The sequence below is a fragment of the Delphinus delphis genome, chromosome 1 (assembly GCF_949987515.2).
Source record: "Delphinus delphis chromosome 1, mDelDel1.2, whole genome shotgun sequence".
NCBI classification, from domain to species: Eukaryota; Metazoa; Chordata; class Mammalia; order Artiodactyla; family Delphinidae; genus Delphinus; species Delphinus delphis.
Window position 1 is genome coordinate 12,911,349 of NC_082683.1, and position 23,485 is coordinate 12,934,833.

At 54.2% G+C, this 23,485-nt stretch overlaps 1 protein-coding gene across 1 annotated transcript; it reads left to right on the forward strand.

The window, feature by feature from the left end:
• The first annotated feature begins 493 nt into the window (after positions 1-493).
• On the forward strand, positions 494-23,002 carry PADI6 (peptidyl arginine deiminase 6). The gene is made up of 16 exons (XM_060015285.1): positions 494-585; positions 1,303-1,486; positions 3,190-3,262; positions 6,133-6,197; positions 6,702-6,813; positions 7,620-7,745; positions 11,323-11,501; positions 11,747-11,850; positions 15,814-15,925; positions 17,608-17,715; positions 17,918-18,072; positions 18,784-18,940; positions 19,035-19,158; positions 20,255-20,325; positions 21,422-21,583; positions 22,748-23,002. The coding sequence occupies exons 1-16, from the start codon at positions 494-496 to the stop codon at positions 22,979-22,981; spliced, it is 2,058 nt and encodes a 685-aa protein (XP_059871268.1). The 3' UTR covers positions 22,982-23,002.
• Positions 23,003-23,485: the final 483 nt, after the last annotated feature.

Below are 23,485 nucleotides of genomic sequence, written 5' to 3' on the forward strand. Positions count from 1 at the left end.
AGAAACACACACCTTAGAATCCAGGCCCCAGAGCCTAGAGGTGCTGCCACGTGCCCCCCCTCCTGACCACTGCCCCATGCACCCCCTACAGATATTTGCTCCTAACAGCTTCCAGCTGAGTTAAGCCTCCAGCGCCATGGCCAGGTTGACCAGTCCCAGGCACCAGCTTCCCAGAGCCCCTCTTGCTCCCAGCTGGAGGCTGGAGACGTAGGCAGCCAGCCTCAGCCTCCGAGGGTCTGCAGGCACTAGGTGCTTCATAAATTCGTGATGCACGGACTCTGACCCCAGCTGCCCCTCGGCACCTCCCTTCTTCCCAGCAAACCTGCACGGAGAAAATCAGTTACACTTGGGTAGCTGCTTAACAAGGGGGCGGGCTGGAGAGGCCCTGAGCCCATAAGAGGGCAGGGCGATGGGGGAGCCCCGGGGTCATCTGAGGCCACTGTGTGAGGGCTGCTGAGCAGGTCTGGGGGCGGTCAGCTTGGAGGGCCGTGCCATGTCCTTCCAGAGCACTGTCCATCTGTCCTTGGACAGCCCTGCCCATGCCATTTGTGTGCAGGGCATGGAAATCTACCTGGATGTCAATGGGTGAGGAGCTGGGGGCGGGGCCGGGCTGGTGCCTCGTTGCCCTCCTGAGGCTGCCCTTGGATTATGGAGTTGGGGGGTTACCTCCATTCTCCGTATATTACCCTGTCGTCCTGCCTCATCTCAGGGAGCCTAGTTTGGGTCTTTAAGGGCCCCCTAGTCCTGCTTCTGCCCCTCATGGGCTGTGGGGCCGTTGAAGCAAGAGCCTTGCCCCTTCTTGGTCCCCTTACATGTGAAATGGGGGTGAGGTTGGCTCCCAGCGCAGCCGTGAGGATTGAGTGAGGGAGGCTCCCGTGAGCTGGAGCTTCGGTGGGGAGGTGACTCACGAGTCCATGTCTTCCCCAGGTCACGGCACAGACCTCCGAATGTTTTTCCCCTGTAGGGATCCCTTGTGGCTGAGACAAGTGGCTCTCCCCACCTTGGAAGTCAGGAGTTTATAAATAAGATGTATTGATAGCTTGGTAACTTCTAGAGTGTCAGTGGGAGGATGGGGTCTGGGCTGGAGCTTGTCGGAGGGGGGACATGGGGGTCCTTGGAGCAGGGCATGGTAAGAGTAAGGCTGAAGTTGTGTTAGGACCCCAAAACTGCCCTGACCATAAGTTAGGGTGTCTCAGCACCTGAGAGGCTGGGGGGGGCACTCCCCTCCACACCAGCTGCACTCTAGGCTGAGAAGGTGAGGCTCTTGTGCCCCAACTTCTGTCTCCTTGCCGGGCTACCTAGGTGTGCCCCGCAGCAGTGCGAGTCCTTCACCGTCGATAGCTCTCCGGGAGTCGTGGTCCAAATCTATGGCACAGACCCAGTAAGGATCGGGGAGGAGGCTGCCATGAACTGGTGGCCCCTGTCACATCCCACGAACATGCTGGTGGGGATGACGTCCCCCAGCTCTGCCAACGACAAGGGCAAGGTAGGTCCTGGGGGGAAGATGAGGGGGACTCCCCCGGGAGATGGAGCTAACACGACCCCTGGGGTCTCCCTTCTAACAGCTGACGTTTCCTGAGCTCTGAGTCTATGAGTTCAGTGCCAAATGCTTTGCACATCTGACCTTAGTGCTTGCAGCAAACCTGTGAGGTGGGCACTCCGTGACCCCATTTTACAGACGAAGCAACTGAGGTACTGAGTGAGGGAAGTGCTCTGCCCAAGCCAGTAATCAGCTGAACAGGGATTCACGCTCAAGCATGTCTGTCTCCTCCATATGTGCTTCTGACCAGGACACCAGCTTCCAAATTAGCTGCTTTTGAAGTCTGGCTTAAAAGGTTTCAGCAGCAGAACTCAAATGGGCTTTTTGGCTAAGACTGATCTCCCAGCCTCTTGATGAACCTCAAGAGCTGCGCTGAGTTCAACGCTGAGCACTAGGTATCATGAGTTGAATTTCCAGAGGCTGGCATTACCTCCTTTTACATAACAAGGAAACAGAGCTAGAGAGACCCCTGTAAACCTAAATAGCGTAACTACCGTGGGACAGGTCCGGGATCTAAGCCCAAGTCCGTGCCCTTTCCCCTGGGCAGGCTGTCACCCTAACAGAGCCCCTGTGAGGGAGAGGTGCCCTTCCACCTCGTAAAACAGGCTCATCAGAGTCTGAATGGTTAGTGGTGGTTCTGAGTGATTAGAACCACTTGATGCCCAGGCCACACCCTCTGCCAATCAAATCAACCTCTGGGGCTTCACAGCTCCCAGGTGACTCCAATGTGAAGCTGAGGGTGAGAACAGCTGAGGAAGCACTTTCAGGACCAGGGGACTCGTGTTGGCAGAACTTTCTGGAGGGTAGTTAGCAGAGGACTAAGCAGGGCTGACTGAGGGCAGCACACCCCTCTCTACACTGTGCGCAGGGCAGGCAACTCCCTAACAGGCAGGTGGTACACTTAGGTAAGACTGAGCATCTCACAGATAAGGGTGGAGGCTGTGATGTGGCCCAGCTGAGCCTAGAGGAGCTGAGACGTGTTCTCTGCCCAGGGCTCAGCCTCCAGCACCATCGACAGTGAGATGCTTACTCCTGGCCCCAGCTAATGGCTAGTTCCGTGGTTTGTGGTGAAGGCCTGTGGTCAAGGCCAGTGGCTGAAAGGCAGGTCTTTGTCTGAAGACTCCTCTGGAAGCAGAGCTTGGTGTGGGGCACAGGAAAGACTGTCCCGCCCCCAGTGTCCTGCTTCCTTCTGGGCAGCTTAACCCATTGGAGGCCCCACATCCTCATGACCCATCTCATGGGGCAACAGGTGGGGTCCCAGGAGGGGCAGGTCGAGTGGGGAGGATGTATCGTGTGACTTAAAGCTTGACCTCTAGAGCTGGACAGCCAAGACTGTAAATTCTATGCCACCCCTTTTTCTGGCTGAATGATTTAGTCCCTCGATCTCTCTGCCCTTGGGGGTAGAGCCCACCTGGATGGGTTGTTGTGAGGCCTCGGTGTGGAAGGGCCTGGAGGGTCACAGCTTGTTATACACGGGGCTTATTACAGTACGGTGACTCTGTACTGGCTCACAGCAAGGCGCCGGAAGCTCAGAAACTGTAACTCAAGACCAAGGTCAAACGGCCAGACACAGGTACATGGCTCAGGGTCCTGCTCTGGCCCCCCTGCCCTCTAGTGCTCCCATGGGTGCTGGGGTGCTGTCTCCACAGGTTTCGGTCTCCTACTACCAGCACAATGAGGATGTCCCCATGGCCACAGCTGTGCTGTACCTCACGAGCATTGGTGAGTGTCCTCCCAGCCCTGGAGAGGAGGGGTGGGCTTTGCAGAGGCCAGAGGAGCTGAAGGGGGCTCTCCTTGTAACGAGATGCCTCCCGTGGGTCACAGATGGATTCACACAGTACCCGTTCCCATGGTCCCTCAAAGTTCACTGCTGACCTCATTCTCTGACCAGAACAGAGGCCATCGGCACCCCATGTGTTCACGTCATCCACCTACCTGTGTCAGGGTCCTACATTCCGCTTCCTCTGTTGCAATGGATGACGTGTCTGGTCCCAAGTTAATCTTAACCATACCAGACTCTTTCCCCTCTCATTCAATAACATTCCTTCAGCAGTTCTTACTGATGTAGGAAGCCACTACCCCTCCTGCCCTCCTCTTTAGATTGTTCCAGAACAAACTATATCTATTCCCTTAATAGGAACAAGTTATTATGCCTATTCTCTCTTTTTTTTTTTTTTTTTGCGGTATGCGGGCCTCTCACTGTTGTGGCCTCTCCCGCTGCGGAGCACAGGCTCCAGACACGCAGGCTCAGCGGCCATGGCTCACGGGTCCAGCCGCTCCGCGGCATGTGGGGTCTTCCCGGACCGGGGCACCAACCCGTGTTCCCTGCATCGGCAGGCGGACTCTCAACCACTGCACCACCAGGGAAGCCCTATGCCTATTATCTTAAGGAACCAGCTATAATGTCTGTTCTTAGACCTGATTCTATGTTGTCTTCAAACTCCACTCCCCCACCTCTCTGCATCCTTAGTTTTTCCTCACTTTCCCTTGAACCTGCTCAGACGAGACCCCTACCGCCAATGCTGTCCTCATCGAACCCCTGAACACCTTCTACTGCACTCAGTTCCGTGGTCTATGCTCTTCCTCTTCCTGGACCTGTCCTCAGTGTTCACGACACTGGTGGTCCTTTCTTGAGCCATTTAGGGACCCTGCGCTCGGCTTTGCCCCTCTGCAGCTGGCCTTTCCTTCTCAGATCCCTGTGCTGGATCCTTTGGCCACACCCCCCGACCCCGCCTGTCAGTGCAGTGCTGCAGGGCTCAGGCAGCCGGTCACGTGGCTCTGCACACAGCCCACAGGTGACTCGCAAAACTCTCTAGCCCAGCATCGCCCATAAACTTGGGGGGTCTACTCACCAACATAGCTTCCTGAGTGTCTGACCAATGTCTCAAACCTTTCTTTGTAATAACAGGTAACATTTGTTGAATACTTAGAGTGATAGGCAGTTTTCCTATATGTCAAACCAGATCAGATTACCCTAGGAGAGTGTTTCAGAGAAAGCGATATGCAATTTTCAGATCAACATTTCTTCTTTTAATTTTATTTATCTATTTTTTTGGCCCTACCCTGCTGGCACGTGGGATCTTAGTTCCCTGACCAGGGATCAAACCGGCGCCCCTGCATGGGAAGCGTGGAGTCTGAACCAAACTTAATACACCCCAAATTGAACTGATCCCCTCTACCCCCAAGCGCCTCTTTCCTAGTCGTCTCCCACATGATGCTAGAAGCTCCATCCTTCCAGCTGGTCAGGCCCAAGCCCTTGGTGTCGCCCTTACTTTCCTCTTAGCCCGTGTTGATCATGAATCTTGTCGGTGGTGCCTTAAGTCTAGCTCGAATCCAGCCACCAGCCACTCCCAAAGCTCTCAGCCTAGTCCGAGGCATGGTCATCTCTGCCTGGGTCACCGACAGGTCCCTAGTGCGGTTCCCTCCTCCATCCTTGATCCTCTACAGGTCCAGTCTCAATTCGGCCCCCAGAGAGGCACCTCTCTAAAAGGTTATCAGATAACGTCTCTCCCAGTCAAAGCCTCCTACCGCTTGCCCACCCTCAGATTAAAGCTGGCATCACCGTTACCTACACAACCTACCTCAGCTGGCCCCTACGCTACCTCTAACCCACGGCCTCTTTCTCTTCGTTTGTTCATCCTGTTCTAGGCACACTGGCCTCTCTGACCCTTGAAGTTCCCACCATGCACTTCCTATTCTAATTGCTTTTACCCCAGATACTAATACGGGTCACTCTCTTGCCTCCTGCAGGTCTCTGTTCACACTTAGAAGACTTTTCTGATCCAAAACTGAGACACCCCCTCCACCCCCTTGTTCCCTGCGGCATTTTACCATTGGACATAATATGTATTTTACTTATTTCTTCACCCCTTGCCACTGGCGCATGTGTGCATGGGTACGCCCACATACATCCTAAGATCAAAGGAGACAGGGCCTGTCCTGTGCGCTGCTGTATCCCCAGGACCTAGAACAGTGCCTGCTTGGTGACGGGCATCCTTGCCAGGTGCTGAGTGGACAGCAGTAAACGAGGTCTTTTCCCTTGGCCCTGACATTCCAGTTGAGAAATAGCACGCTGAATGTCAAGAGTTATGAACAAAAATACGACCGGGGTGAAGCCACGCGGTGGTCAGCAGGGTGGGGAGTGGTGGAAGGTGGGATGTAAAGACCCAGAAGGAGCCTCTGTGGTGATGCTTGGGCAGAAGCCTAGATCCTCAAGATCTAAAGGGGCTGGAATTGCCGTGTATTGAGCCCTGGCTGTGTCCTAGGGGGCCACGAGCTCTCCCAGAGGCTGGGGAGGAGGGCCTTCCACGTAGGAATCACCTGGGAAGAAGCCAAGAGGCACAAGTGGCCTCGTGACCACAGTGGACTTGTGTTGTGGCCTCCCAGGAGGTTGGGGGAGATACAGGAATACCTGGGCCTCTCCAGGCTTGCTCACGAGACACTGCCTCTGAGGAAATTTCTTCCAAGCCGGCAGCATGCCCAAAGGCTGGAGGGCCCTGATACCAGCCTTAGGCCGCCCTGGGGACTTACCTACAGCTCCAAGGCTGCATCCAGCTGGTCTAGACGGTTGAGGCCTCTCCCTCCTGTTGCAGAGCTCTCCCTGGACGTGGATGTCTACCGCAGTGGGCACTTCGAGACCAATGACAAGCAGGCTAAGGTGAGGCTACCGGGGATGGGAAGCAGGCCAGGCGCCCAGGAGCCAGATCTGGCCCACAGACTCCATTTGGCCTTCAGAGTGTCAAGTGGCTACAATACAGATCAGCACTGATGACGTCAATTTCTAGCTCTTCCAAAAGATTAGAATGTCTGGTGGCACTAGTCTCCCATCTTAGCCTGATTGTGTAACCAACAAGGCCGGAGGGTCAGCTGCCCCCTTCAGATGGGACATGTCTCCTCCAGTTTGCCCCAGACCCCTCCTCCACTGACACTGAGCCAAGGTAGGAAACTGGTAACCCACATCTAGATCTCCACCTTCCTCTCAGCCCGCTTACCTGATGTTACTGTCCTGTCCCTGTAGGTACTTGAGTGGGCAAAGTCTGATCTAGAGGTCCCTGTCACCCTGGAGAAAGGCTTGACTCTGCCCCTGAGGTGGAGTAGCATCTGCAAAGCCAAGGACTTAACCTGGCTTCTGCCTGAACCAACATTCCTGTCTTCTTTACAGAAAAACTGGGTCTGGGGCCCCAAGGGCTGGGGTGCTATCCTTCTTGTGAACTGCAGCCCTGCTGATGCACACCAGCTTGTGGACAGGAAGAGCAAGGTGTTCTCTACAGAGGGTGAGAACTGGCCGCTGACCAAGGACCATCACCCACTTTCCTCCCTGGGCTCTGCCTCCCCTGGGGCTTCACTGCTCCACCCCTCAGCAAACCCAGATTCCAGGCTGATGTCCCTGCTCTGGGCCCATCAAGTCTCTTTTCAATGGCTTGAAAGCGTGTAACTGGGCAGAAAGGGGCCCCTTGGCAAGAACATGGGCTCTGATGTCAGGTAACAAACAGTTACTTCCTGGCCATGAACTTGAGTATGTTAACTTCCCTGGTCTTGTTTTGCCATCTGTAAAATGGGGATGATAAAACGGACATCACAGGTGGTTGAGAAGACTAAATGAAGACACACAAGGGGTAGGCGAGACCCTCCCTAAAAACACTCTTGTAGCCTGGGGCAGGACCCTGGGTGTCCTAGCCAAAGCCCTCTTGGATCTGGTCCTGACTTGTGGTCTGGACGTAGATTCCAGGTCCCAGCAGTAGAATGGGATTTCCTGGTTCACACCAAGGCTGGGGGGGAACGCACGCTGAACTGACCATGCCAGGCCCTGTTCCAGGTGTTTGTGGGGACCATCTACCCCTTACAACTGATGGGGTAGATGCCACCCTCACTCAGAGTGGGCCCCAGCCGTGGCAGGTTGCCTGTAGCCATATGTGCGGCAAGTAGCAGAGACAATGATGCAGGCCTAGGCCAGAGCGGGAGGCACAGCGTCCTCGGTGCTCCAGGGCACAAGCCCCTCCACCCCGACCCTACTGCTCCCTCCATCCCTGGAGCGCTGGCCTCCAGAAGCCCCTGAATCTTTGCCTTGTCTTTTGCTCAGAAACAAAGAGTCTGTCCCAGATGATACTGAGAGTTCAGGGACCCAGCTGCATTTTAAAGAAATGCCGAGTGGTTCTCCACACCTCCAAGGAAGAGTCGGAGAAGGCAAGAGTCTACCGGCCACAAAGTGAGTGTTTCTCCACATGCCAGGGCCAGTTGTGGCCACACCTGCTCCCGGCAGGGTCCCCGTCAGAAGCCAGCTGGGGACCGAGAGCAACAGGTCAGGGTCTATTACAGCCGGACTTGTGTCCCTGGTATCTTCTGGCTGCCACCTTCACCATGGAGTAAGTCTATACACGTGGGTGAGTCATTGTACCTCCAAGCCACTTTCCCCAGTGGGGGCGATGATCGTGCCTCTCCTACAGGACTTTCATAGCTGGATGAAGAGAGGCGGGCATTAGATGAAATGGTGGCTATAGCCTTGTATAGATTAATGTCTTCTCCCGAGTATTCCTGCCAGGCGAATCCATCTGTTTCTTAACTGAGACTTGGCTGTATTAGGTTTTGAGAATTCAGAGGCTGGGAGGCCAGAGTGGCAGCTATGCTAGCACATCCGGCCCAGGTACCACGCAGCCCAGGTACCATGTGGCAGGCAGGTGGCATGTCCCTATTCTACAGATGAAAGCAGGGAGGGCTGCTGGCTTAGACAGTGGATGTGCCCAACTCCAGCAAAATACCCTTCAACAGACAAGTCTTTGGATTTCCCTAAACGGGTTCAGTATTCAGTGCCTCTCAATTAAGATTTAACTCTTTGCTACTTTCTTTAAAAGCCAAGTCTAGCTTCAGCTGGGCAACTGGGGAGCATGTGGTTTGCGGTGGGCCACCTCTGTGTCCAGCGTGGGGGAGCGCGCCGCAGCTCCCTCCTTGCCCACGCTCGGGGGCCTCAGCTCCGAGGTGGCTGTTCCCTCTCTTCTGCAGACCTAGGTCACAGCTGGATTGGAAGTGACCTGGGACTAGCAGAAAAGGCAGCCCAGGCTGTATGTGGTCCTTTGACATGTGGGCTAGAAATGAGCCTTAGAAACTGTGGCTCTAGGCCTGGTTCAGGCCATGAGGGCTGTTCTGGTCCTATGAAGCCCACTATGTCCAGGCAGCTCTGAGGTGGGCTGGGCTGGATGGGCCTTGGACCCTGCTCAGGAGGCCAGGGATGTGTGTACCCGCCCAAGATGCCATACTTCAGGCTACCTACCTGCCTTTTAAAGTATTCAAAAATTTAGGGCAGGGCAACACAGCACACTGTGTTCACATATCCTCCAGGTGAAGCTGAGTTGAGCTGAAGTTGGAGAGCCATAGTCTAAAAGATAGAGCAAAGGAATTTAAGAAAGTTCCAGAGAAATTGAAAGCCAGAGCATAAGGTTCGAGGAAAGAAAGGAAAACACTTGCATGAAAGCAGTGATCAACTATGATCAGCGCGGTTGAGTGACTAAGATGCCCAGATCAGTGGGAAAGTTGGTTTTCAAAGCTGGTCATTAGTGACCTTGGTAAGAACAGTGGGGATAAAAAGAACAGTGGGGATAAACAAGAGTAGGGAGTTCCCTGGAGGTCCAGTGGCTAGGACTCAGCACTTTCACTGCAGTGGCCCAGCTTCAATCCCTGAGGGAACTAAGATCCCACAAGTTGCGCAGTGCAGCCAAAAAAAAGAGTAAAATGGGCAGGCACAGCGAACATAGACCATGGAAGGAGTCTGCCATAAAGGGAAGTATGTGGCGGTAATAACTGGGTGGGGCATGGGGTGGGGGTGGGGAACAGTGTCTGAAGATGGTAGAACACAGCATATCCATGTGCAGATGGGATCCATCCAACAGGGGTGGTGAAATAGATTCAGGAGAAAATTATAGGAATGGATACACAGTACTCAGAATATGGGAAGAGGGAGAGTTAATGGCCACAAAATAGTGTTTCCAAGTACAGCGGAGGCCCCCTCTGAGGTTTGATCATATCCTAAAAGATCTTTCTTTTAGGAAAGATCTAAAAAGATCTAGAAAGTGTGGCTTTCTCCAGCTGCTTGAATGCCAGGGTTGAGGTCTTGGTGTGGGAGCTGACGGCATGTGCAGGGTAGTGGGTCAGGTAATGTGTCTTGGAACGTGAGGAGGGTGCAAAGGGGAGTGAGGGTGGAGGGTGGGAATCGGCCGTGTAGAAAGGTTTGGGGCTGGGATGAGACTGTAGATGAGCTGGAAAGACTGAAAGAAGAGACGCCGCATCTGTCTTGGAGGTGGTATCCGAGCCATGAGCCTTGACATTGGCGTCTAAGATGATGCAGAACTCAAGTTCATTGAAATGAGGTCGCAGAAGCGGACTGGATGGTCTGGTCTATGGTATAAATGGTACCCAGCAGCCTAGTGGTGGAGACAAGCCAGTTCTAGAACAATCCACGGAGGATGGAAAGGGTGGTAGTCAGGTACAGCGAGGAAGGGGGCAGGTGGCATTATCTGATAGTGTGTCCCTCAAAGGGACAGGATTCTTGAGGAATGAAGAGATGGTCTAGAAGTACCATTGAAGATCAAAGGGCAACTGCCCTACCTCTAAGCCCGGGGCACATAGAAGGTAGAAGAAAGGAGCACAGTTCAAGGGAGACTTTCCTCTGTGCCCCGGGGCTCCTGCTCTAGAAGGATAAGGATATTACCTGCCCTCAAAGCCTAGGGCAGATGGACAGACAGCCGAGTTCCAAGCAGGGGCTTGGGGAGTGGAGGTGGTGGGAGGTCAGGTAAGCTGAGCGAAGGCAGAAAGGGCCTTCTGGGTAAAGGTGACTGTGTTGTGGCTGGGTCTCCTGGCCTCCTTTGCTGTATAGAGGGGGTGATCGTTACAGCACCTGCCCCAAAGGATGGTGAGGCTGCAAATGAGTCCGAGCCCCGACCCCAGGTGCCGGCGTGTAGTAAGTCCACAAGAAACGTTAACTGTGCCAAAGCGCAAGCGACTAGATACGAGAGAAGGCCCCCAGCAGCTGGAGGGAGGCCAGGTGGTGGGCAGTCACTGTCCAGCCCAACAGCACGCCAAGCACGCCTCTTGCGAACCCTGGGCGGGGGCCCTGCAGGGACGCAAGGGGTGGTCATCTGGTCTCGCCCCCTCAAGGTCTGGCTCAGGGCAAGCGAGGAAGCCTCCAGGCAGACTAGAAGCAGGAGGCCGCCTAGGTACATCCCCAGCGCTGGGGCTGTCCAGCTGGCCCTGCCACACGCTAAGGCCAAGCCTGCAGCCAGCACCCCTAGCCCTTGCGACGAGGTTCTTCTGCAGAACCGCCTGCAGCCAGTCTGCGAGGCGAGCCACAGCCCCACTCGGGTGATCACTGTGTTGCAACCCAGAGCAAGAGGCCGGTGAAGCAGGCCAGGGCCCCAGCTTGTGTCGGACTTTTTGGGTGAGGCTTCCAAGCCTATCTCTGTACAGCTTCTCATCTTGAAGACTTACGATATTCTCCCCAAGGTTGGCCAAAGCGTAGGCCCACCATGAGCCTTCACCTCTTGAAGGCAGGTGTTTTTATCTGAGTCCCAGCTCCCGACAGGTCTTTGAAGAGTGAGTAACTGGCCCCCGTTTGTGAACAAACACCTGCTGTCCACTAAGCCCTAAACACCAGGAACCTAGGGGCCGAAAAGCCATCTTGGCCCCCGCTCTCCTGGGACTCCCGGCCCGACTTCTGACCTGAGGAGCGTGCCACTGGGTGTGGTGATGGGCACCAGGCTCCTTCAGCAGCCGGTCTGTCCTTCTCTCCTTCCTAGAAGACAGCTCTAGCACCTTTGAGCTGGTGCTGGGGCCTGACCAGCACACCTACAACTTGGCCCCCGTCGAGGATGACTTGGAGGAAACCTTCTACGTTGAAGCCTTAGAGTTCCCATCCGCCAGCTTCTCGGGCTTGATTTCCTACTCGGCCTCCCTGGTGGAAGAGTCTCAAGACCTGGTACATCCCCGGGTAGAAGAGCAGCCCTCAGAGCAGGGACTGTGGGGGAAGGGAGACCTGTCACACCTGGGCAGAAAATGGGAGCACGGTGGGTGGAGCTAGGGTGTCACCTTCGGGTAAGAGTCTGTAGAGGACAGGTAAGGGCGTGGAGGTGGGCTGGGCTGAGCAGCTGGAGGCCCGGTGGGGGGAGGGGGAGAAGGTGGATGGGAACCAGGTCACCAGCAGCACCTCGTCTTATATCGCAGTCGATTCCAGAGACCGTGGTGTACAAAGACACCGTGGTGTTCCGGGTAGCTCCCTGCGTCTTTGTCTCCAGCACCCAGATGCCTCTAGAGGTATACCTGTGCAGGTAAGAAACCCTCCGGCTGCCTGGACCGAGTCTTTTCTATAACTGGCAGGCTCTCCTGTCTGTCGGCGGGGTGGGTAAAGATGATTAGACTTCTCACCAGGAATGTGAAATCCTTCCACCTGAGGCAGCCACCCAATGCTTGTTTGGATACTTACAAGGCTAGGGCTGGAGCCGTGACCACGGCAGTCCCCCTCTGGTCTTAAGGGGAGACAGACAAACAGCATGGTTTCAGGTAGGATCCAGGGCTATAAAGCCAGGTAAAAGGATGGAGGGGTAAGGATGAGATCATTATAGGGACAGCAGGGAAGCCTGCAGAACCAGGAGAGAGCAGGCAAGAGGAGGGGGAGGGGCGACAGGGCAAGGTGAGCAGGGCCTCAACGTATTAGGGCGTAGCCTCCGGGACTGTAACGGACCCCCAGACAGTGGTTTAAAGTCAACTTTCTCCCACCTAGATGCCCACAGTGGCAGTCAGGGGCCCTGGTTCCTTTCAGGCTGTGATAATGCTTTCCCCTGGGCCGGCAGCTTCATCTTTATGATGGAGGCTGAGCACAGGCACTTCTGAGGCCCGGCCCCTAGGAAAGGGGAAGAGCCAAAGTCCGGGCAAAGCCACCCATTTGTCGCTGCTGGAGTCTGGAAGGCTCCTGAATTGCTCTGCTCACGTGCCAATGGCCTGAAGAGGTGCAGGCCACACCTAACGGCAGGGAGGGCAGGAACGATCTCTAGCTATGCGGCTGGAGGAGGGGAGAAAAGACTCTGGCAGGTAAAACCCGTGGGAAACCATCCAGGGTTCTGCACAACCACTCCGGCCACGTGGAAAACCAGAGGTACAAATAAAAGGAACCAGTTCAGCCATTGCGATCACGTGGGCCAGACGCAGCCATGGCTCGGGCCGGGGCGGTGGGAGCGCAGTGGTTAGATTCAGGATTGCTTGGAAGGTAGGCTCCCCCACCCCCAAGTTAGCTGAGGGATGGGATGCAAAGAAACAGGAGTGTCCCCTGGGTTTGGGGTATGCAACGAGATGAATGGTGGTGTCCCTGCCTGGGGTGGGGGGGGTGGTCAATTCGTGCTTTGGCTCTAGAGACATAAAGCTAGAGACACCCGTTACGTTTCTAAGTGTCTGGAGCTCAAGGGAAGGTCTGGCAGCTGGAGATGGGGGGGCCCTGGCACGTTGTGGGTATTCAGAGCCACAGGCCTAGCTGAGCTCAGAGGAGGAGGGAATATATTGGGAAGATGCCTGAGAAGTGAGCTCTAGAGCCGTCGAACCCTCGGCTCCAGACAAGAACCTAGCAAAGGAACCTGAGAAGGAAGAAGTTCAGATGAAAACCAGGAGAGCGGAGACCCAGAGGTGAGGGGAGGGTGATACCTGGTAAGAGGCCAACCATGGGAAATTCCGAGGAGAATAAAGTGCCCACTGGGTTTGGCAAGATGGAGGCCACTGTGCAGAGCGTGATCCTGAGTGGTGGGTTTGAAAGTGTGGTGGGGTCACAATTGCGTCGAAGGAATGAATGGGAGGGGAGTACTCTGCAAAATGCCAGAGAAGTGGTCTGAAGGGGATTTGGGAAAGGGAAGGCTGTTTCTTAAGGGAAGCAAAGAATAATGCTAATGGATGTGATCCAGCAGAGAAGGGGGAAACTTGGTGGGGAAAAAGCGAACAGGTCACATTGGCCTTAATAGATAGGACAGCTCACCCACTTTGTAGGAGCAAATTGACTAGAGGAACTGTTAGTGGTAGGATGCTGTCTGGTGCTAAGGACCTGTTGAAGTTGCCAACTTAGAGAACCGTCACTGTGGTTTTTCTCCAACTATTTTTGGTAACGAGCTCTAGGGAAGAAGAAATGTAGAACTGAATCTAAGCAGGGTTGTGGTTTTGCCAGGCAGATAAGGCCAAGGGGAAGGATAAGGGTATAATTATTATGATGCGTCACAGACTCAAAGTTAGATAAGGAGAAAAGACAAGACACGGGGTGATGGGAATAAAAGCAGTTGAGGGCCAGGCATCACAGTGATATCAAGCTGCTGGCCCAGGGACCAAAGTGAGCAGGGAAGATGGAGGTGATGGAACTGGACAGTTGATCTTGGAGGTGGTGAGACCATTAGGATGGGAGGGTAGAAATAAGACCTTGTCAAGTCAAGGATCTGAAGAGGTCACGGTGGCCTGGCTGTAGCACCTCATGGCAAGGAGTACGTCCATCCCTCCTCCAGACTCAGTGGAGGGAAAGAAGAAAAATAGCTCTTCCACGGGAGGGCTGCTAGGGAGTTGGGTCCACAGAGGAATGCCAGGCTTCAGAATGAGAAGGTAAAAGGGAAGAGCTCGAGGGATTTTGCTGACAACTGATATCCAGGTATAAGATCTTTCTTGTCTTTTGTATCTGAAGACAGAAGTTCACTCACAGGAGGCATCTATTGAGACTCTGATCTTCTAAGACTCTCCCATAAGGGTGGTATTCAGACACAGCTTGATCCAGCTTTGCCACAGATGGTATACAAGACTGGGGCTACACTTCCTCCCCCAGCACACATCTCAGACTGTTTCAGACCTCATCAGGCTGGCCAGTTCCCTGCAGTCTTGTCTGTGTAGAATCGAAAAATAGGTTCTTTGGAACAGTAGCATGGAATAGCAATTCAAGCTTTGGACCTGGATTAGAATCCAAATTTTTTACCCTTCCCAATGGTGACCTTGCTGGCATTCAACTCGTGAGGACCTGTTGGTAAAATGGGTGGTCTCAACGTCAGCCCCAAACATCACTGTTTCTCTCCAACAAGGAATGGATGTGCACTGTGGACCTGTAAGCCTGGTGCTATACATGATGGCACTAAGACCTCAGGGCTCAAGACCCACCCCTGCCAACCATATGAATATGACAACCTTGCTGGCCATCTCAAGGGGGCACTAGGCTTCTTGGCTTCTCGGGAGAAAAGTACAGCCCCCTTGCGGTGAGAGGAGTCAGCCCTCTGGGTAGATCAAGGCAGGAGAGCCTGGGGGCATTTCCTAGATCACTGGGGCAGGGAGTGGAATGTGACCGCAGAGTAGGGACAAGCAGGGTCTTAGGACATGAGAGTGGAGACTGACACTAGTAATTTTAAAAAATTTTTATTGGAGTATAGTTGATCTACAATTTTGTGTTAGTTTTAGGTGTACAGCAAAGTGATTCAGTTATACATATATCCATTCTTTTCTAGATTCTTTTCCCGTATAGGTTATTACAGAATGTTGAGTAGAGTTCTCTGTGCTATACAGTAGGTCTTCATTAGTTATCTATTTTATTTATAGTAACATGTATATGTCAATCCCAATTTATCCCTCCTCCCCTTTCCCCCCTGGTAACCGTAAGTTTGTTTTCTACAACAGTTGACTCTACTTCTGTTTTGTAAATAAGCTCATCTGTACCCTTTGTTTTTGAGTCCACATATAAGCGATATCACATGATATTTGTCTTTGTGTCTGACTTCACTCAGTATGACAATCTCTAGGTCCATCTATGTTGCTGAAAATGACATTATTTCATTCTTTTTATGGCTGAGTAATATTCCATTGCATATATGCACCACATCTTCTTTATCCATTCCTGTTGATGGAACAAGAGGTTGTTTCTTCCATGTCCTGGCTATTGTAAATAGTGCTGCAATGAACATTAGGGTGTATATATCTTTTTGAATTATCATAATTATGACCCATAATCATGGGTCATATGGTAGTTCCGTTTTTAGTTTTTTAAGGAGACACTAGCAATTCTTGACCTGACTTTGCCATGAGCTAAACCAAGTGATTCCGGGCAAGGCACACCCTGAGCTTACCAATTGGTGCTCCATGAAGTGGGGGGACAGCAGCTCTGCTTACCTCACGGGCAGGGGCATCATCTCTCCTGAGCAGGAGGAGGTTCCCTCTTCCCCTGTGACAGAGAGGTCATGACCAGCTGGGGAGCCTTGGAGGCCGTCCTAGAGCTGGCTTATTTCCCGTGGCAGAGAGCTGCAGGTCCAGGGCTTCGTGAACACAGTGATGGAGCTAAGCGAGAGGAGTAACATCCAGGTGGCATCTGTCTACGAGGACCCCAACCGCCTGGGCAGGTGGCTCCAGGTAACCCCCCACCTGTGGGGGAGGGGTGGGGGAAACACCATGTGCGGCACATACAACAAACTTCACCAGCTTCTGTTCAGCCTTCCAGCAGAGCTAAGACTAACCAGGGGCGGCTTTGTTCTTAGGAGGTCAGTGGTGGCTGAGATGAAATGACTTGCCCAAGTCCTAGCCACTAAGGAGTCCCACCTCCTCCCATTCCAAAACGTACAAGTTTGAGACCACAGAACACCTAACCCTAAGGCCCAGGTGTCTGAGGGGCTGATGCCTCCAGCTACAGGCTGGCAGGCCTGGGGCACTGCCCCAGGGTCCAGCTTGACCCTGACTGAGCAGGAAGTGTCGAGCCCAGTCTTTTGAGGTCTGGTCTGTAGTCACAAATGACGAGGACCTAAGTAGTAGCGATGAAGGAGAAAGGGGCCGACTTCTGCCCTTGATCTTGCCGTGATAGAACTCTAAGTACCATGAAAGCAAGAAAATGATATGATCTAGTGAGTTACTAGATTTACCTCGGCGCTTTGCGTGGTCAGGAACGTCTTTAAACGTGGGAAGCAGGGAGCTGGCCGTGCAAAGATTGGGGTTGGGGGTGGATTAGAAGTAGGAGCCCTTCAGGCACAGAAACAGCCGACTGAAGATCCACCACGTGAGGAACAGAAAAGCCGGTGTGGCCAGATCAGAGTGAACTACCGTCAGAGGTAGGTAAGAGCTAAATTATCTATCGGGGACCTTTTACACAAAGGTAAGGAAGAGAAGAAACCAATCCCAAGCAAGACGAGGGGAATTCCCTGGCAGTCCAGTGGTTAAGACTCTGTGCTCTCACCACCAAGGGCCCGGGTTCGATCCCTGATTGGGGAACTAAAAGCCCGCGAGCTGCGCTGGTGCAGCAAAAACAAAACCAAACAAGATGACGTTGAATGGTATGAATCAGGGGAGTTGAACGTTCTGAATTAGGTTTTTTTGTTTTTGTTTTTTTTGCGGTACGCGGGCCTCTCACTGTTGTGGCCTCTCCCACTGTTGTGGCCTCTCCCGTTGCAGAGCACAGGCTCCGGACGCGCAGGCTCCAGACGCGCAGGCTCAGTGGCAATGGCTCACGGGCCCAGCCGCTCCGCGGCATGTGGGATCTTCCCGGATCGGGGCACGAACCCGCGTCCCCTGCATCGGCAGGCGGACTCTCAACCACTGCGCCACCCGGGAAGCCCCTGACTTAGGTTTTAAAAAGACCCTCTGGCTGAGAAATAGAGCGCCAGCCTTAGGGAGGGGCAGGAATAGAAGAGATGCTGATTGGAGGGCCTGACAGTCACATGGGGAAGAGGTGGTCTTCCCCAGGTGGCTTCCCCTGAATAGTACCAGAGAGGAGTCCACTTGGAACATATTTTGGAAATAAAACCAACAAGGCTTGTTCATGGATTCGGTGCAGGAGACGATTGGAGGAAGAATCTTAGGTGACTCATCAGGTTTTAAACCTGATGAACAGAAGGACAGGCCAGGGAAAATCCCCAAGAAGCAGGGGATGCCTGCGCAGGGTTTTAAGGGCTGAGCAGGAGGTGGCAGGAAGAAGGGGGTTCTCCCTGTACCTGCTCTCTGGAGGTGGCCCGTGTACAGGGAGCACTTGTGGCTGGAAAACTGGATGTGGGAAAGCAGCTGATGGAGCGAGAGAAACTCACAACTTGTTTCCCTGTGTCCTCCAGGATGAGATGGCCTTCTGCTATACCCAGGCTCCCCACAAGACTATTTCCTTGGTCCTCGACACCCCTCGGCTCCCCAAGCTCGACGATTTCCCCATGAAATACTCACTGGTGGGGGCTCGGTTTGACTGATCTGAACTTGGTCCAACCTCTCAGGCCTGGTGCCTGCTGGAAGTGATGGGTGCCAGGGGAGAGGGCCCAGGTGGCCTCTGGGGGAAGGGGGTGTGGGGATCTACTGAGTCTGGAATGGGGTAAGACTGAGGCTTAACGCCTGTCCCTCCTAACACCCTGCCCCTGCCGGGTCTCCTTCCAGAGCCCTGGGGTTGGCTACATGACCCAACGCACCCAGGACCATACGGTGGCCAGCATAGATTCCATTGGGAACCTGATGGTGTCCCCACCTGTCAAGGTCCAAGGGAAAGAATACCCTCTAGGCAGGATCCTCATTGGCAGCAGCTTTTACCCCAGGTGAGGCAAGAGGCCAGGTAGTGGCCAGATGCCTTAAAACCAAAGGGAGGGACTCCTGTAGTTCACCTGGACCCACCTGATTCCCAGAGGACTCAGCAGGTCATCTGCTCTGGACCTTAAACCGTCAAGTCAGGACCTCTGAGTCTGTGATTCATGTAGGAGACTAGAGGTAGAAGAAGCAGACAAGCCACTCATTGAGTGGTGATTCCAGGGTTTAAATTGAAGCATGCTAAATCTGGTTGGCCTATTGACCCAACACGATGTTGCTGCCACAAGACGTGTGGCTAGATTTCTCGGTGGCCGCTCATCTAAAGCCAGGAAATACTCGTGTCCCAGGGTTCAGTCTTCATCCAGAATCCATTGGCTCAGTCCTGAGTTGAGCCAGAGTAAAGGATTCTTTTTAAAATTTCTATGGAAGTATAGTTGACTTACATATGTGGTGTTAATTTCTGCTGTACAAAGTGACTCAGTTATACTTGTCTACATATTCTTTTTCATAGTCTTTTCCATTATGATTTCTCACAAGGTATTGAATATAGTTCCCTGTGCTCTCCAGTGGTAAGGGATCCTTCATAACCACCCCACCCCCCTACGGACCAGCCAATGGGTAGAGCGGCCAGTTACCCGAAGGTAGCCTGGCACTCACCGAGTTGCTGGCAGCCCACCTGGGCCATGCCAGCTCACGGGCTGTTCTTTCCGTCTTCCCTTTAGCAAGGACTGCCGGAACCTGAGCAAGACCCTCCGGGACTTCCTCTACGCCCAGCAGGTCCAGGCCCCAGTGGAACTCTTCTCCGACTGGCTGATGACTGGCCATGCCTATGAGTTCATGTGCTTCATCCCCTCACAGTACAAGGTGGAGGACAGAAAGGTCTGTGTTGGGGGCTGGAGAGGATGTCTCCCCCCCTCTTTCAGAGACTTGGGGAAGGGAAGCTAGAATCTGACCCTAGTTCTTTGATTCCCAGAACTTCTGGCTGCTCCTGGCCAGCCCCAGCTCCTGCTACAAACTGTTCAAGGAGAAACAGAAGGAGGGCTATGGAGACGCACGTCTGTTTGAAGGGATTAGAAAAGATCAGCTCCTTTCTAATGGTAAGGGGACCCCCCCGCCTCCGCAACAGAGGGCAGCTCCTCGGTCCCAGATGTCCTTTCTAGAGAACCATCTCTACTTGGTTCCTCCTGATAGAAAAGGATCCTAGGGAAGCATAAAAGCATGAAATGTACCATATTAGAACATCTTGTTCTCTTTCAGGGTAATTCTGGTGGTACTAGGACAGGACAGGCAGATCAGCCAGGAATTCGGGGGTGGCTGAGAGGTCGCCAGGATATATGCAAAGGGGAACTTAACACATGGACGGCTCCACGCGGTGGGGGACAGACCAGATGCTACCAACACTGGTGTCTGGGTGTCTTCGGGGAAGGTTGGGTTAAGTACCTGGGTGTTGGGACTTCAGGGTCTCCTGGTCACCCTGCAGGAAGACGTAAGTGGACAAGCAGAGATTGTGGGGCCTGGTGCCACAGCAGTTCTGTTCTAAACCTTCTGGAAACCTAGAAAGGGAGTGTGGGGGAGGGGGTGAAGTTCTCGACGTGTGGCCTGAGGACCACCAGCTTCAGTATCACCTGGGAGCTTGTGAGAAATGCAGAATTTCAGATCAAATTTTGAGGTGGGGCCCAGGAGCTCATGGTTCTAGGAGGGCTTATGGAAGGCGACCTTGAGTATGAGCCACCTGTCACACACCAAAGACCTTGTGTTATCCCAGCTGATGGCCAAGTGGAGCAACTGAAGAACAAAGTTAAATAACCCGGGCAAGATCATACGTGGCAGGTAGCCAGGCTGTACACAGAAGGCGTGGAGGCGCCCAGGTGAGTGGGGGCCGATAGCACTTGCTCACCTGGTCCAGGCTGCCCGCCTCAGACCCGATCCCAGGCTCCTCCCCTCCGACCCGGGACCGAGTGGCCGGTTGTGGCAGTGGAAGTCGTCCTGCGCTTTCATGGACCCTGCTGAGTCCCCACATGTGACGTTTGACCTAGAATGGGTCCCTGGAGGCCAGTCAGGCCACCCACCGTCGTCACTGGCCAGAGAATATACCCAGTCATCTGTGACCAGGACTGGAGTCTGCCCAGCCCTGGACCACATGGCCCGCCCCCCTGGCCCACAGGCCTGCCCGCCCTCTCCTCCTTCCTACAGGGAGGGAGGCCAATACCATCAATCAACTTCTGGCTGATGAAAACATGAGGAAGCAGAACGCCTATGTGGAGGTAGGGGCCCAGGATTGGGGACCTTCTCCAAAAGGCAGGGGGAGGCAGGGACCGCCTTGGCAATGGGTCTCTAACTGAGCAATAACTATGACCAAGCATCACACATGATACCTTACTCTAATCCTCAAAATAACCCTATGAAGTAAACCCACCTTGTCTATGAGGATAGCAAGGCTCAGAAGAAAGCCACCAGCCTGAGCCGATGAACTGGGGAACCAGGTTTGAACCCCAAGTCACCTAGTGTTGGACCCGAAGACAGTGCTGTAGCTCAACCTCCCGACAGAAGACCTCCCCGACCCTGGCTTCTCTAGGAAGCTCTGGGCACCAGGGAACACACCAGGGCCTTCTCAACACTTCTGGATGAAGCGGCCCTTCAGCTCAGAGTCAGAATCACCCAGCACCTCAGGTCCCTTAAAATGTGAATCACAGGCTGTGAGAAGCAGATTTTCCAGAAATTAAATACCTTCTAGCGGGGAAGCCACGGCCTGGAGAAAGGACGATGACAGGCCCAAGGTCACCCGTCAGCACAATATCGCTTGGTCCGCTGAGTCCTTATGGCTCCCGGCCAAGGCAAGCTCCGCGCCCTGACCTTTGCTGAAACAGGGGAGGCCTCCGGGCACAGCAGGGTGGGCAGCAGCCAGGTGGGGGTCCAAACAGCATCTCTGAGCCCTGGTGACATGCACCGTGGGTGTGAGGTCATGAGCCCTATGTCAAGACCTAGGAGATGCTCAGGCATTGGGTATTAGCTGGTCTGGGCAGGGAAGTGCCCCGGGAGTCCACTGCTGGTGTCCCTTCCTAAGGATGGGAGCAAGTGCCTGGCTTTGAGGACCTATTCTTGCCCTCGCCCAGGTCCCCCACTCTGGCCAGGACTGAGGGCTAAGGGGCCCCATGCTACTGCAGAATTAGGACTAGGGGCTGCCCTGGCGCTGATGAGCTGAGGGATCCCGGCCTCTCGAGACCAGGCCTTTGCTCTGAGCCCCGACTTCAGAGCGCCGGCTCCCCGCCTGCAGTCAGCGCCGAGGAGATGCAGCTGCTTCGGGCTGGCAGCCGGTACCCGACAAACTCGCTGCCCTCCCGGCCCTTTCCCGCCCCGCAGAAGTGCATCGACCTGAACCGCAGTATCCTGAAAAGGGAGCTGGGCCTGGAGGAACAGGACATCATCGACATCCCGCAGCTCTTCTGCCTGGAGCATATCGCCAACATCCCCTCCAGCGAGCAGACCGAGAAACTCTACGCGAGGCCCTACTTCCCTGACCTGGTGAGGGGTGCAGGGTGCTGGCTGGGTGTCCCCGGGCTGGGGCTGGGGGCAGTCTGGCCGACTCTGGCCAGTCTCTTGACAGACACGGTGCTAGACTACGGAGGCAGGGCCCAGCAGACAGTGGCGCCTGAGAGGAAGAGAGGTGAAAGCCCTTCTCTCCCCCAGTTAGAGAAGACCCCTCCAGGGAGCAGGTGGGCGGGGGCCCAGGCTGGACGACTTGCCAAACAGGGACCAACTTCAAGGGCCCACCTCACAGACGGGGACGCTGGGCTCCACCAGAGTGGAGGGGGTAAAGCTGTCTGCTGGCCATGAGACCATGGGCAAGCTCCCTGAGCCCATGAGACCATGGGCTCAGCTTCCTGTCCATGTATCTGGGCAGCACCCTATTTAGAACAGGAACTGGGAATTTGGGGGTGTGGGTATATGCGAGACCCCTGCTAAGGCCAAGCCTTCCAACCGTGGCCTACATCTGACCTTTCTCTCACCACTGTGCCCCATCACATAGGTGCTTAGAATGAATTGAGACACTTGGGCTCATCAATTCCTTAAACACTTCCAGGCCTCTTCTCTGAGCCCCAGGGACACAGGCCCTGCATTCAATCGCACGGGGTTCTTTTTTACAAGACCAGTGAGGCCCTCTGGGCATGCAGTAGGAGGCTACATAGGCCCTGGGAGTAGGGAGGTATGGGTAATGGTGGGAGAAGCTGCTTCTGAGGAAGAGATGCTAGAATTAAGACGTGAAAAATGGACAGAAGTCCAATGGCAAAGCCGGGCGTAGGGAGCATTCCAGTAGAGGTAGGCAAGATTATGGCACAAACAAGACTAGAAGGCCAGGACAAGAGAAATGCAGTAGAGGACGCAACAGGGAAGTTGGCAGACCTCAGCTGGGCAAGATTTTGGTTTTGCTATTGAGAAATATATCAGGAGTCATTGGAGGGTTAAGCAGAGTAGGGTGGAGTTTGCTCGGATGGATTGGCGATGTCTGTCTGAGCACAGGCTTGGAGAAGGGGTACCCTGTGCTTGTCTTTCCTGGTCTAGCCCAGCCACAGAGGCAGCTGGGTTTTCCCTTGCAATAAGCCCAGTGGCCTTCCTTCCTTAGAAGAGGGACAGGGGCCTTTCCTCCACGGCTCTGACCCCTGTTCATCCTAACTGCCTCTCTGACAGCTGCAGATGATCGTGATGGGCCAGAACCTGGGCATCCCCAAGCCTTTTGGGCCCCAGATCAATGGTACCTGCTGCCTGGAGGAAAAGATCCGCCAGTTGCTAGAGCCCCTGGGATTCCAGTGCACCTTCATTAATGACTTTGACTGCTACCTGACTGAAATCGGAGACTTCTGCTCCTGTGCCAACATCCGCCGGGTGCCCTTTGCCTTCAAATGGTGGAGGATGGTGCCCTAGACCCACCTTAGCGCTGCCAGCCCTGCCCCAGCATGAATGGCCCACTATCACCACTCAACAGTGTCTGACCCTTGCCCTGCTCAGGGGCCTGGAGTCAGGGTACTACACCCCTTACTCACCCTGTCCACCCCCGTCCCTCAGCATTCAGTGGGGTGGCAATACTGGCAGCTTGAGCCCCTTGGAAAAAGATGGAAAATGGTCACTGAGAAGTTCCTGAATGTCCATTAAAGCTCTAGTCGTTCTCACTGCATTTTGGCCACGGCCTCCTCATTTCAGGGCAGGGGGTAATGGCTAAGGATGGCAAGCGGAGCAGCTGGGACACCTGTGGTCAGGCTGTCCCACTGGGAGGGGCAGGAGACCAGGCTACCATGGAGTTGCTGTCCCTTGTCTTCAAGGTCTTTGCGTGTAGTGGGAAGTGGTTGGGCTCCGATCACGCAAATTCTTCTCCAGTTCAAGCATCTGATGAGCTGGACGTAGGTGCTTGAGCTGAACGTGACAGACTCT